Raw genomic sequence first — 15,437 nt, forward strand, 5'->3', positions numbered from 1 at the left:
CAGCTACAGTCACCACATTAAGGGAGATGAAGGCTATTTTTTTTTTTGGCTGCCTCGGGTTCCACTTCAGGGCTAGTACCCCCGAGCAGTTACAGCACTCTGTCCCTCGCCACATTGTCCTTTTAAGTCCATGCTACCTTCCGGGACATGGAATGCTTCAGGCGCTCCATGTCCACATCTCCAGGCTGCAGAGACCTCTCCAGGCCCACCAGCATATCCCGATGGCATTCACGGATGTTCAGCGGGTACCTGGCCCTCACAAACTCATAAGCTGCCATCAGCCTCATGTTATGCTTCACCATCAGGTACTGGATAACACAGGTAGGGGCCAGGGAATAGCCATCCAGACAGTGGATGAGAACCCGCTTTCTTTTCTCCAAAGAGGCTTCAATGCACTCATTGATGTCCCAGAAGCAAGGCTCCCTCAGGGCAGGACATTTCCCATTCAGGGGGCCCTGGATGTCCACCTTGAGGCGGGACCAGCTGTGCCGGAGCCCTCCTCGGCTGCATGTGCATGGAATGACACTCAGGCTGCAGTTGCTGGGCAGGCTGCTCATGTCGATGATGCTGTCGATGTTGTTTCTGCACAGCACCCTCCCGCAGTAGGCCGCGTTGAGGTTCCCCAGGTAGATGCAGTCCATCACCCTGGCAATGACGGGCTCTGAGAAGTTGAAGTATTCCGGTCCTCCTGGCTTTGGGTCGCTGGGTTCCTCAGGCTTCGCACTCCCCCTCTGGCTGTAGTTGTGGGACTTCTTGGAGCTGGAGCAGGACAGAGGGTTGGGATCCAGCTCGGTGCTGCTGTTCCAAGATGGCGGAGAGAACAGGGAGAACCGGCTGGAGGATTTGGCTTTGGTGAGTGGACCCACTGGATTGGACAAGGTAGAACTAGAGGAAGAATTGGATCTAGAGGCACAGAAAAGGGACGCTCGCTCCAGAGACCCTGTGCTGCTGGCAGTTCCACCACTGTGAGCCTGCTCCATCTGCAAGACAAAGAGACTGGTTAGACTGCTGGTACCCTGGTCTCTCAGACCTTCACGGGCAGCTGGAGCAGCAGAGGGGCCAGAGACGGCAGTAGGCCCAGCCAAGCAGCCAAGATATCAAACTGCCACAGGAGCAGATTATACTGGAGGCCTTAAAAGCCTCAAAAATGTCTATGCCCAGACATCTAACTAGCCAGTTACCCTTGTATCAGACAGAGCACATGCCACAACCACACCCAAATCACTCCTCACCTGAGCCTGCAGACTCCTCCGCCACCCCTGGGACACCAGGCCATCAGAGTGGCCATCCCCATCCGATGAGAGCAAAAAGCAGAGCGTTCGATGTTTCCTAGTGGGCAGCTGGGATGCAGGGGACACATTGTCAGGCTTTCGATTGAGCGCTTCATTCCTATTCATCATCAAGTTTGGACAGGAGCCTGCAAGGATAGAGAAAGCGACCCATGCACAGAAAGTGCTTTCATCACAAAGACCTGCCTTGTAGAGAGACAGGGCTCTGTGCATCTTAATAAGCCTTTCCTCAACATTCCCTTTAATGTTCTGCTGTTGCTGCAGGAATAATGAGATTCATTGAGAGAAGAGCTTGAACCAATTATGGGAAGAGCATTTTAGCTGGAGATTCAGAGGGACTCAGAAGCTACAGTGAAACCTTTCAGTCCATTTGTCAGCGTGCTTGCGGTGTTCCCACTTTTTGGAAGGCGAAACAATGAAATATTGAGCTAGGATCCATTTGTTTCCAGAGCTTTTCATTACAGACTCGATTGCTCCTGACAACCCTTATTTACACAGAGGCTAGTGCTTAGTAGCTTTACTGTGCAGTACCACGTATCTGTAAAACCACTAGCGCGAATCAATCCTCACATCCCTATAAGGCAAGTTTTAAAGGAGAAGAGGAAATGGAGGCCAAGAGGTGAAAGGACTTGTCACGCAAGCCACAGAAAAGCTCAATGAGCCAGAACTTTGTGCCACACTTACTACCCCATCCCACCAAATGCTCAAGCTGACAGATCAGTTTCACTCTCCCCCCCATATAGAGCACATAGATAGCAGGGGGAATGAAGGGAGGATAGGCTACAGGAGGGAGAGAAGAAGCCCCAACCCACCCTACTGCATGTAGCTCTAATTATGCTAATGCACAGCTGGTTAGGGAGTGTGGAACCTGAGTAACAGAACCCTCTGAATGTCAGCCTCCCACCTACCAGATGTTCTAATCAGAGCCAGGACTAGAAGCCATATGTTTCTAGCACCCAGCCCTGTGCTCAGAACTTACCACGGTAAGAAGTTGAGATATAATTACATACTCTTCAACTACAGAGTTCAGCAGAAAGCACTCCCAAAAACCTCGCTCCAACAGGTTAACAGTTAGCTTTTCCAATCCAAGACCATGGACTTTAACAAGCACTGACCATGTATTCCCCAAACTGTACTCACACCGAGAGGGGTGTGTGAGTGTGTCAGAGGCAGTCTCTGCCCCAAAGAGCTTACAAATGAAAGAGGCAAGCGTCTGAACAGAACATGCAGGATGCACAGATTTAGATCCCAGTAGGCTTAAATGATTAACATTTTAAAGCCCGTTCCTGCCTCCCACCCCTGAATCACTGACATAAAGCTTTCTGGGTCATTAAGCCACTAAGAAATAACAGCAGGGCTATTTGTCTGGAACCCTCTATACATCTTTAAGAAGGGAGCAATAGCCTAGCTGCACGCCACATAAAACCCCAAGGCCAGGAACTTCTCTGCTAACCAGTTGCTCCTCAATATTTGTTTTGCTGCTCTCCACATTTCCTCAGGAGCTGTGTAAAAGCCAGGTTTAAAAATAGGCAGCCGCTTGGAACATCTCATACGCCTACACCCACCTGTGCAGTGCTGGGAGAGAGCCACCGAGGAGGAGAGCTGCAAGGAGCTGGGCATCTTCAAGGTTTTCTGAAGGTGCTTTACAATCAAGCCTGGAAAATTGAGAGGGACATGCATATTAGCAAGGGCATAGCGAGTGACCTGATGTATCAGGACAAAACCCCACTTTATTTAGAGTATTTCCAAGTATAGACCCACAGGACAGACAGCAACTGCTCACAAGCATCCTGCCACGGCCTATGACTCAGCACCATCTAAATAGATACAGTACAGCCCCGGCTCTGCCACATATACAGGGTAATGTTCTGCTGGCCAACAACTCCTCGCTGTGCTGTACAAACCACAAATCCAGAGCGCAGATGCTTCCAAGTACCACTGGCCTGGCAACCTGCTTCCACTCTGATCAAGGCGTAGAAGACACAGTGCAGGCAACAGAGATCATTGGGCCAATTCTTCAATTAGCTGAAACCCATCCACCTCCCATGCCAGAGATCTTAAAATAATCAGGTTTATACTGAATTTACTCCACAACGTCCTAGAACCAGCTTCTCCGGAATAACATGCTTATTACAGAGTCCCTCCCTAAAGCACACATTTAAGTTGTCGCCGGTTTCCAGCTAACTTCAGAATCGGACAACACAAACACTATTTTCAGACGATCTTCACACCTTTCCTGAGGCCGGCAGGTGTGATGCTTCGGCTTCCACTCCATCCATGATAGATCCCCTTGTTTCTAGTATTATGGTGCCTCAAAACAGCAGCTGATCACCATACATCAGACATGACGTGTTACCCTGTTGCACTTGGGTATGGCAAGTGATGGGCAGCCTTAGAGAAGAGCTCTCCCCTCACCCATACAGCTGTATCAAAAGCCAAAACATTCTAATTGGGGAGCCAGAAGCAAGGGCCCGAAAGCCAAACAGAGGCACTTGCATAAAAATGACCTAATTTTCATAAGCACTGAGCACTTGCAGTTCTTGCTGGCTTCAGCGAGAGCACTGAGTACTCAGTACCTCTTATAAATTGGATAGGCAAGGCCTTGTCTACCCACAAACTTATGCTACTTTTGCTTAACTGGTGCAAACCCCATACATGGGCATTCTTAGGCCAGGATTCTGCAAACACTTCTGTATGTGGTACACTTCACTACGGGCAAATCCTGTTGATTTCAAGTACTTAAAGTTAAGCACATGCTTAAGAATTTGCTCAACAGTTCCACATAACTTTGTTTGTTAGGCCTGGTCTACACTGGGGGTGGAGGGGTGTCGATGTAAGATACGCAACTTCAGCTATAGGAAGTCGATGCATCTTATTTCGACTTACCTCCCATCCTCACGGCGCGGGATCGACGGCCGTGGCTCCCCCGTCGACTCCGCTACCACCGCTCACTCTGGTGGAGTTCCGGAGGAGCACGTTCCGTGGATCGATATATCCCCGATAAATCGATCGCTACCCACCAATACGGCGGGTAGTCTGGACGTACCCTAAGAGACTACAAGCTTATTTCAGTTTACCTTAAACTAAAATAAGAGTGTCCACACAGGGGTTTGCAGCAGTTTAACTAAGTTGGTTTTGAAACACACCTTTAGTTAAACTGGTGCCAGGGACCATATGCTTGGGTTTGGGGGGGAGGGAGGGGTGGTCACTTTAGGCTCCCTAATTTGAATTTTTTGGCTTAAAAGCTTTTATCATATCATTTTTGTAAGGACTGTAGATGGCAAGAGCACCTCCCAAAGGCTGGTTAAGCCTCCCAATACCCTGGTGAGGTAGATCAGTAACTGCCATTTTGCAGATGGAGAAGTTGAGGCATAGAGACGTTAGGGTATGACTTTGGGCATTCACTTGAGTAATTACTAGAACTGGGACTAGAATCTAGGAGTTCTGATTTCCGTGTCCCACCCTAACCACTAGGCCACAAGCCTTCTTTGGAGGTGGTGGCATGAAGGGGATACAGCAGGCTTTGAAATATACATCACAGCATTCGAAACCAACTGAGATGGATGTTGCTGCAGTTGTTACACCCTTCCCTTCAGGGACTCCTGTTGCGCAAGTCTGGGCCCACATCCTATTTCCCCTTCTCTCACTCACCTGTAACCCCATTCCTCTTTGAGTTACATTTTTTGTCCAGAAGCTTGAAGGCTATGAAATCCTTGTGCCATTTCTCCACCGACTCCATTGTCCTCAGGCCTGCAACAGGGAAAAAACAAGAAATCAAAACCTACAAACACAACTGCTCACCTTTTACATTGGGAGAGCTGGCCTGCTGGGCGACAGAAGAATGAGACTGCCAATTCACACAACAACTGGCTCTCTCTTTCTGATAAGATCACTTAAATGTGTATGTAAAATGGAGATAGAGCCTGAATCAAATCCCAGCTGCAGCCATGCCCTCAAATTTCAGGATGTTTGCAAAATTTGGAGCCATATACAAAATGAGCTCAGATCTGAAACATACAAGCTTTTAAAACTAGAGATGCCTTTTCTTCTACATGGTGAGAAAGCTCTGCTTCCCATTTGAAAGAAATCTGAGTAGCTGCACATACATAGATAACTTAACATTCAGCATGGTGTTGGACAACAGAGTCAGCAGCATCTCCCCTAACATTTAATAATTATGGATCTGGCATTTAGTCAGGATGGTGAACCAACACTGTTGTCCAAGGCTAGTTATATGTTTCATTACTGGGCCCAATCCATCCCATTAAATGTAACCCAAAGCCAAGGACCAGAAGGCAAGAGAGGAGGATGCATGGGTTTTGGTTTAGTTACTTGTCATCTGCTAGGAGGTTCAATTAGAAGAAAATCCTTAAGAGTGAAAAACATCCCACATGTCTAATGTAATGTTGTCACCTGTAGCATTCATCCTCCCAGATGATTTTGGGAGAGAGAAAGAGGTTTTCCCTCTCGCTAGAACCCCAAGCAGGACAATGGCTACTATCATGAGAAAGCAAAGGGAGACCAACAGACAGTGATAAGGGAAGGGGAAAGAGGGAGGCGGCAGTTCTAACGCATTGCACTGCAGGGTCTGTACAAGTGTCTTAACTTTTAAGAGACTGATCCAAAACTAACAACAACAAAAAGCCAAAAGCAGAAGCCAGAAATACCCTGGGGCTTTGGGAGCATCCAAAAGCCTAGTGCCATTCCAAACTTTGGAAAGGGAAAGAGCAGCAAGCCCTGGGCTGGAGGAGTGTTGGTACCAGGAGCCAGCAGGTGCCAAGGAACTAACCAGGAAGACAAACACACTCACAGAAACCAGAATTCAGTGCCTGCCTTGAGAGTGGAACTCACACCTGCAAGACCACAGGCACCCCCAGAACACAGCTGGGCGGGGGGGGGGGGAGCCCAAGGCAGCAGGGAAGGATGAGGCAGTTGAACCCTGCTGAGAGCTGCTGTCCCCCCGGAAAGGCAGGACTGAAACGAGGTACAGAGGAGAGACACCTCCTCCATTCCCCTCCCCCAGCTTCAGCACAAAGACGCACACACCCAGCTCCCAGCCTAATGCCTCCCTCCCTCCCGACCCCACAGTGCAGAGACCTCCCCCGCCCCAGGCCAGGCAGGGAACATCCACCGGAGCCCCCGCCCACACACACATACACACTGCAGACAAAACCCTCAACTCCAGCCCAGGCTGGCCCGGCCCCCCCACCAAGTCTCACCCCACCTAACACATTCGCTGCCCCACTCCCCGGACGGTAGCCAGCCCAGCCCCCGCTGGAGTTTCCCCAAGCACCACTTGGCCGCTTCAGGAAGTTCTCCCTGGTGCTGGAGCAACTCTGAAGAACTCCCCCGAGAAGTTTTACCCGGGGGCTGAGCCCACTGGGGCGCGCAGAGCCTGGGCTGCAGCCGCGGCTGATCTGCAAATGCAAGGGACGCTCCCCGGAGAGAAGGGGCGGCCGTGCCGGGGCAGCTGGGAGATGTAGTCTTTGGAACAAAGCAGGTCCCTCTCCCTCCCCTGCTCTGAGAGAGGCTGCCCTGGCTCCCAGCCCTGCCTCACTTGGGCTCCCTCCCTCCGGGCTGGGTCGCAGGGGGCGGCCCCTTCCTTCTCACCCCTGCCCTGGCCTATTTTGCTTTGCCTTCGCTCCTGGGAGCTGTTGCACTGCCACTCTCTCATAGGGTGACCTAACAGCAATCAGGACACTTTTTTTTTCCCCCAGGAGAGGGGGTATAGTTGCATATATAAGACAAAGCCCCTAATACCAGGATCGTGGGTGGCCCTGATAATATGAGAACATGGGGTTACCCTACTCTCATTGAAGAGACTGGCCAGTGCTCTAGCCAGGGCTGGCTCCAGGGTTTTTGCCGCCCCAAGCAGCAAACAAAACAAAAAAAAGAAGAAAAAAAAGCGATCGCGATCAGCTTTACCGCCGCCGCTTCAGTCTTCTGCGGCAATTCGGCGGCTGGTCCTATGCTCGGAGAGGGACTGAGGGACCTGCCGCCAAATTGCCGCTGAAGAGCCGGACGTGCCACCGCTCTCCATTGGCCGCCCCAAACACCTGCTTGCTGGGCTGGTGCCTGGAGCCGGCCCTGGCTCTAGCCACTCCGCACCACATGGGAACTCTTACTACCACAGCCCTGCCAACCCCAAGCAACACAGTCATGAGCCAGATCCCCCATGCCAATCCATGAGGTCACTTAAAATCATGAGGTTTAAAAAGAAAATCATGGGTGGGTATTTGCCTTCTGTTTTAGGAGCCATTAGGTTTTATGTTTAACCTTCTCTGCAACCATCAGGGATAGAAACTTAGTTCTTATTTATTTTTTTTAATTAAAGCTCAGATTTTCACCTAATCACATAAGTCCAGGAGCTGAGGCTTTAAAGAAAAAAAGAGAAAAAAACACCCAACATCATGAAAGTCACCATAAAATCATTACAGTTCACAACACTGGTTAATAAGTACTTATGATGCAGACAAGTTTGCTCTTTTGCTCATGCAGTTTTGCCGGCCCCAGTCCGTCAAAACACGTGAGTCAGACCCCCCTAAACCATTGGCTTAAAAATCATGAGATTTTAAACAAATACATTTTGGATTCTTTTTCTTTTGGTTTCTCAACCTCTAGGTTACATTCAATTCACACTGTCCAGGTTTTCCTCCACAAACATGAAGGCCACAAATTTTTTTTCTTTTTTAAACAAAGCTGAGGTTTTCAGCACCAGGTGTTGGGGTTTAAAAAAACAACAGGAAATATCACAAGACTTGTGATAAAAATCATGGGAGTTGGCAACACCATATCAGGCCCTGTTGCCCAGGGTTCCCACATGTATTATCAGTTTACTTGTACACTTTATTAATTTCATTCTTCTACCCCAGTAAGTATTTCCATACACATAATTAACTCAAAATAATAAAATAAATATGTGACTCATTGTAAGTAGTGGAACACTCTAGCATGCACTTATAACTGAATAACAATCCTTGATTTGTTTCTCACAAAACCTCTACATACACACACAATATTTCTACACTCCCAGGCCCCAGTTCTCCACTGCCTTGCACTTTATGTACGAATTAACACCTGTGCAAAGAAAGGACAGAATGGCAGGCTGTTCTGGTGACGCTTAACAGCCACTTTGCACAGGCATAGACTATTAGAATTTGTGAGTTCCTGACTCCCGATCCTGGGCTCACTTCTCTAGCCTGTGGCAAGGATAGGATAAGAACTCCTGCAAAGAAAGGGAACATTCTCCTAAATTGTATAAACACACACATTCCAGCCTTTGCTCTAGATGCTCCATGGCACATTTTAAAAATACAGTTCAATAAACAAGCTTCTCTAGGTACCCCCCTCCAACCAATTAAAATGAATCATAAGACAGTAGCCAAGAACATAGATCCAATCTTTATGGCTTCCTGCTAGCTCTCCCAGTCTCTCTCAGTTTGAGCCTAGCGGTATGCCCTGATGGTGTCAAAATAAAGGCTTGTCTACACTACAAAATTAAGTTGACTTTATCTAATTCGACCTCGAGCCTCTGAATTAATTAAGTCAATTGTGCGTGGCCACACCAGGCTCATTGTCTTGATGGAGTGTGTCCTCACTAGCAGTGCCTGTACTGATGCACAAAGCAGTGCATTGTGGGTATGTATCCCAAAGTGCAACTTGCCGCAGTGTGTTTTGGGAAGTTTCTGCAATGCCTTATGGGACCAAAACATTGTCGCAAGAGAGAAAGGGAACATTGCATTGGCATCCCATGATGCACTGTCCTCCCTCCCTCATATCAATGGCAAACAACCCAGTGGTTTTCGCGCCTTAAAACCGCCGCACATATGCCATAACCCCAGAAGCATGGAGGCTGCTCAGTTGTGCACTCTTGCTGTGAGCATCTCAAACACCTTGCGCCTTCTCCTGCAGTATTTCCAGAGCCGAAGTAGGGTCCGCATGGAACATAGTGATGTCCTGCAAGCAGCCCTGCTGTAAGCCATTGAAAACAATTCACAGTTGCTGCTGGCAGTCACAGAGCAGCTGCACTCTATTGAGCGCCGTTTCTGGTCCCGTGAAACAAGCACTGACTGGTGGGACCACATCATTTTGCAGGTATGGGATGACAAGCAGTGGCTGCAGAACTTTTGAATGCCAAAGGCCACCTTCCAGGAACTTTGTGCAGAGCTTTCCCCTGCCCTGCGGTTCAGCAACACAAAAATGAGAGCTGCTCTGATGATGGAGAAGCGAGTGGTGATCGCTATTTGGAAGCTTGCAACATCAGATAGTTACCGGTCAATGGGGAATCAATTTGGAGTAGTTAAATCAACGGTGGGAGTTGCTGTGCTCCAAGTATGCAGGGCCATTAATCAACTTCTGCTACGAAGGGTAGTGAGTCTGGGAAATATGCAGGACATATTGGATGGTTTTGCTGCGATGGGGTTCCCTAATTGTGGTGAGGCAATAGATGGCACGCATATCCCCATTTTGGTACCAGACCACCTTGCCAAAGAGTACATAAACCGAAAAGGATACTTTTCAATGGTGTTGCAAGTGCTGGTGGATCACAGAGGGTGTTTCACCAACATCAATGTAGGATGGTCAGGAAAGGTTCATGACACGCGCATCTTTAGGAACTGGGGTCTGTTTAACTGGACTTTGATTGTAACTGTATACTCACCAGAGGTGCCTTCCCCAGCATCATGGTCAGCCACCGTGATGTCCTGCGACCCACAGGGCTCCAGGGTTAAAAATATTTCCTGGCTCTCAGGGCGAATGGATCCACCACTCGCCTGTCTCCCATTTTCCTCCTCCTCCTCTTCCTCATCCACCATATCATCCTCCTTGTTGTCCCTAGACTATGGGGTGTCTACGTTGCTTGTGCGGGTACTGGTAGTGTCACCCCCGAGAATTGCATGCAGCTCGTTGTAGAACAGGCATGTGTGGGGTTCAGCACCAGAATGACTGTTCGCCTCCCTTGCCTTCTGGTACGCTTGGCGAAGTTCTTTTATTTTCACATGGCACTGCTGTGTGTCCCTTGTGTAGCCCTTCTTCCCCATTCCACAAACGATCTTTAGATGTCAGCATTTCTTCTGCTGGATTGGAGCTCTGCCTGCACAGACTCTTCTCCCCACACAGCGATGAGATCCACCACCTCCTGTGCAGACCAGGCTGGGGCGCATTTGAGGCGTGTAGTCTCCATGATCAGCTGTGCTCAAGCTGGCATGTGCCCAATGCTGATCAAACAGGAAATGGGAAATCAAAAATTCCTGGCGTTTAGCTGGGGAGGGGCTGTTTCCTGTGTACCTGGCTGCAGTGCAGCACAGTTGAGAATGATCTCCAGAGCGGTCACAGATGAGCATTGTGGGATACCACCTGGAGGCCAATTAAGTCGAATTACACAATGCTGCATCTACACTACCTCGCAGTCAACCCATGAAAATTGAATTAAGTGCTGCACCTCTCGGAGAGGTGGATTACAGAAGTCGACATTAGAGGTGACTTAGGTCAGCGTAAAGGACCCGGAAGTGTAGACATTAACAAGTCGACTTAAGGCGGCTTCCTTCAAGCTAACTCTGTAGTGTAAACCAGGCCTAGGACAATTTCAGATCAGGGAGGGAGTGAATTCCACAGCTGAAGGGACCTCACAAAGAGCACCCTGTTTCTTAGCCTATTATTGGAACATCTTTCCAAGGGTTGTGGCAGATTCTCCATCTCTGACCATTTTAAAATCACAATTTGATGTTCTTCTAAAAGATCTGCTCTAGGAATTATTTTTGGGGATGTTCTATGGCCTCTGTTATATAAGACGTCAGACTAGATAGTCAAAATGGTCCCTTCTGGCCTTGGAATCTATGAATCCTCTAAATAACCTACCATTTTATAATTCAACGGAGGTTTCTCATGTGGAACAGAGGTAAAATTAACTGGACTGCAGTTATTAACAGTCCATCTGCTATCATGTCTAGAAATAGCCAGATCCTGAGTGATGCTGAAGTCTGTGGGAGATTTGTCCAAGTGTAAACTGAATGAAAGATTTTTAGATTCAGCCCTGGAAGCCTGCCTGTGCTCAGGGGAAATTTAAATATCAGTGAATGTGGCTTTCTTTAACTTCTCACAGTACAGCATGCTGAAGCCTCCTATAGCATGGGACATGACTGCATGACACCTCTCTGATTCTGTGCTGTCACATGGCAGGAGTCTTCAGCATGGAGATGCAAGTTCCACTAGGACTGGCTCCTTTGTTTCACAGGCGTCCACGTGAGACAGCCCAGCATTGTGTGTGACCAACGCCAGCAGAATATGCAAGTCCCATGGAGGAGGCATATCTTTTTGAAATTGTATGTCATAGCGTCTAAGACAGTGGTTCTCAAACTGTGGGTCAGGACCCAAAGTGGGTTGCCAGGGCTGGCTTCAGCCTTGGGTGGCAGAGCTCAGGTTACAGGCCCCCCGCCTGGAGCTGAAGCCCTTGGCCTTTGGCTTTGACCCCCACCTCCACCAACCTCAGGCAGTGGGGCTTTAGCTCTGGCCTCCCCCTCCTGCGGTCATGTAGTAATTTTTGTTGTCAGAAGGGGGTTGCGGTGCAGTGAAGTTTGAGAACCCCTGGTCTAAGACATTAGGCAATTTCACATGCTAAACTCTCCAATGCCAACACAGCCTTGTTTCCATAACCCCCTAGGCTTCCAGCCCCGGCGAAATCAGTCTGTATGGGGCGAAAGGAGTCTCACAACTGTCACTAGGGTGGCTAGAGACACGTTCGCACCAAAACTCCAGATGCACAAAATCCAGGCCTATGATGGCGTTGGAAATCCAGTGCCAGAAGCAGAGAGCACTTTTGCAAGTTATCCCTCTCTCTCCAATGGGCTGAGCCTGTTCCCACTCCCTACCTTGGGATCCAAACACCCCAAACTTTACAGTGTTCTAAATCCAGGTTCACATTTTGCAGCTTGGCCAAATGGGCTTTGCTTCCCCTAACCAGGGCCGGCTCCAGACACCAGCAAACGATGAAGGTCCTTCGGGTGGCCAATGGGAAGGGGCAGCACATCCGGGTCTTCGGCGGCGGGTCCCTCAGTCTCTCTGGGAGAGAAGAACCCGCCGCCGCTGCCATCGAAGTGCTGCTGATCGCGGCTTTTTTTTTTTTCCCCGCTGCTTGGGGTGGCAAAAAAACCTGAGCCGGCCCTGCCCCTAACCATATCTCCCTCCCAGTACCATCTCCTGGCCTCCTTCTACAGGGACAGACTGCTCCTTCCAGCCCCCCAGAAGACTTATCTTCCTCCCAATCCAGCATCCTTGATCTTCCTCCCAACTGAGGCAGTCCATCCCCATCCCAACGGGTGCCAGCCTGCAGCAAACATCTGCACACTGTACTACTGCTCTGTCTTCCAGGTGGGTCCATCCTTCTCCTGACATAAGGCCAGAATCTTACTTTAAGCCACTCCTGACTGCCTTTGTTACCCAGACCATTACAGCTTGTAGAAGAGCCTGTCTGCCCTATTCCAATGTCCTCTTGGCTTTCCATAAGCCCATCAGGTATTTAAATTTTTGGAAAGGATAATAATGTTTCCTTGCAAAACTGATCACACTCAGGGTGCTTTAATAAATGTCAAATCAATATGCATGTACAATGCAGCTGTCTGTACAACTGAAAGCAAATACTGTTCTGCTGAGCTCAAAGTACCAAGGTATAATTTGTAGCTAGCACACAGGGATTGTACAGCCAGTTTCAACATTTAGCCATAGAACTTTGGGATGCCCTCACCATCTTCTCTCAGTCAGGGTCAAATCCTGACAAGGTGCTGAGCACTTCCATCTCTCATGAACTCCAAACTGAAGATGCATCTTTCATAATTTGCTCTCCAGAGTCCTGTTCTAATGAAATCTGCAGCTAGTCATTTCCCTTAGTTCCAAGGAATATTTCTCTGTACAGTTCTAAGAATATCAAGCAGTGTCTAGCTGAGCAGTGATCAAGTTTTCCCTTGGGGCTAGTAGTGGTCAAAGTGTCCCTTCCTGAACAAAGCCCAGAACCTCTTGCCATCTCACACCAGATCAAATTCTCCCTTGTAAAGAAGTATTAGATCAGAACATTGCAGAATTCCAGCAGCTTTCTCTTGCCAACCCACAATACATTAGCACATTCAGTCGTTCTCACTGAGATCAGTATTTTGAAATGCTACTCTGCTTACATTGCTAATACAGCTGCTGATAGCAATTACTTTTTCTGCATCATGACAGACCTGCAGCCCTAACTATGAGGCATTCAGATACTACAGCAGCCAGGGCCATAAAGTACAGAGATGGATCCTACCGGTGTTTCTCCTTTTCACCGAGCAAGAGCTGCTGAAACAAAGTTTACAGAATTACTTACCTGATGTGTCCTTGTAAATCAAGCAGTGCTACACAGCATCACCAGCAACTGGCACTCAGCTGTTCTGTCTCTTCCTCTTAACACTCTCGGTTAACTTCAGTGCCACTGGTTTCCGTGAAACGAACAGGCATGGCTCAATCAGTTATGAAGGGTCTGCTCCTCTGTGGAACTGGCTTCTCAGAGGCTGCGATTGGCTGGCTCTGCTGGTTCTGGGTATCCTGGATACTGCTCTCTCGATGGAGCCACGCGTCACAGCCTAGGATCCAGAGAGGCAGCTGAGTGCTTCACAGGCTCCTTGCTGGAAAGAGGGTGGCGTGGTATAACTGAGAAAAGACAGTTCCCAGTGTCTCACGATCTATGAGCAATAAGTCCCCCTAGGATGGCTCAGCTGCAGATGGCAGGGGAGGGAAGGAACGTGCAGAGCAGGTTACAGCAAACTTTACTTTTTACAGAGTAAGGGTTGGAATCCACTCTCAGTGCCTCTGGATTTACAGCAGCAAAGCCCCACTGCAGTCAGTGGGCCCAGGTCTGGGCTCTACTAATGCTGACATAGACAAAGTCTTTCTACCAGTCTCTAGTACCGGGGGCAGGTCTAGGGTGTGGCTGGAGTGCCCTACACTCCAGCTCCCCTCTGTTTCTCCAGAATACAAGCAGCTCCAAGATAGATGAATGCCACCTTTGCTATGCCCACCTGTCCCCCAAGCACAGGAATTAGGAAATGAGAATCAGGAGCCAACGAATGTGTCTGGCTGACTGTTTGCCGTGGTACCTGCATGAATGCACTCATGCGTCTGGGTCCCAGCATGGGTGGGAGTGGGTAGCTCATCAGGGGGTGCAAAGGGTAATTTGAGCAACAGTGAGTGAGTCTGATCTCTGGCTGGCGCTGAAATAAAAGCTTCAGAATGCATATGTTGGGAGAGGAGGGAAATCAGTCTAATGGGGAAGTGAACCCACAGGGGAAGGAGGCAGGGTAGTGGGGAGGGGAGGACAGTTTGGGTGGGACTACAAAGAGGACCTTGCTTTGACATCTTGCCCTCAGCCCTGTACTTTCTGGCTGGGGCCCTTCCCCTCTTCCAGCTCTGCAGAGGGGAGACAGCTCCTGCGCTCTGAGCCCCAGTAGGGGTTGCTTTGCAAGCAGACCTGCAGCCTCCCTCTCTTTAGAACAGTATTCTCACCAGCTCGGCATGCTGGGTGGGCGCATTACAAGCAAAGCAAGTGAAGACATAGTGAGAAGCTTTTAACAGGGTTTAATGGAGCCCCAGGAGCCTTGCCTCTAAATGAAGTTGTTATACCAGAGACAACTCTATAACAAAGTGGGGGGTACATATATTCAGAGAGACCCCTGCTGACCCTCCATTACTGTTCCTTCCTCATCTAGAGAGTTCCTACTTTGATTCTTTCTGGCAGCTCTCTCCAATCCCACCCATAGCTAAGAGCTATGGAAGGGGGGTGTCTGCTTTACAGATGCCCCCAGTAGACATCACCCTGCCATGAGCGCAGGCACCGCCAGCCTACCAGAGTGAGCCCCACCTGCTCCCACACTCTCCTCCACTCTCCATCTGACAGCAAAATCCACCTACTGAGGAGAGTCTAAAATACAAAAAGGCAGGAGGGAGAGAGAAGGGGATTTTGCTTTCACTGTGACCATTTATGGGATAAGCATAGGGCTAGGGCTGGTGACTTCCAAGCTGAGAAATAGAAAAAACAAGGGCCAGGATGGAGGATGAAGGAGAGAGAAAACAGTCTCACCCATGATTTTGAGAATAGAACTCACTGGAATGGGAGTCACTGGGGGCGGGGGGGCA

At 49.1% G+C, this 15,437-nt stretch overlaps 1 protein-coding gene across 1 annotated transcript; it reads right to left on the reverse strand.

Moving 5' to 3' along the window:
* Positions 1-120: 120 nt before the first annotated feature.
* Positions 121-13,650, reverse strand: LOC123369510. The gene is made up of 5 exons (XM_045015171.1): positions 13,633-13,650; positions 4,941-5,039; positions 2,855-2,944; positions 1,233-1,417; positions 121-980 (listed from the first exon to the last, which is right to left on the reverse strand). Exons 2-5 carry the CDS (start codon positions 5,026-5,028, stop codon positions 123-125), a joined length of 1,221 nt encoding a protein of 406 aa, XP_044871106.1. The 5' UTR covers positions 5,029-5,039; positions 13,633-13,650; the 3' UTR covers positions 121-122.
* Positions 13,651-15,437: the final 1,787 nt, after the last annotated feature.

The sequence above is a fragment of the Mauremys mutica genome, chromosome 4, assembly GCF_020497125.1.
Source record: "Mauremys mutica isolate MM-2020 ecotype Southern chromosome 4, ASM2049712v1, whole genome shotgun sequence".
NCBI lineage: Eukaryota > Metazoa > Chordata > Testudines > Geoemydidae > Mauremys > Mauremys mutica.

Excerpts from the sequence above, each read along its gene's own strand:
- LOC123369510 (XM_045015171.1), bottom strand. The coding sequence starts at position 5,028 with ATGGAGTCGGTGGAGAAATGGCACAAGGATTTCATAGCCTTCAAGCTT. Across the intron at positions 2,945-4,940 it reads AAAGAGGAATGGGGTTACAG|GCTTGATTGTAAAGCACCTT; the intron begins GTGAGTGAGAGA and ends TCAATTTTCCAG. Across the intron at positions 1,418-2,854 it reads TCTCTCCCAGCACTGCACAG|GCTCCTGTCCAAACTTGATG; the intron begins GTGGGTGTAGGC and ends CTATCCTTGCAG.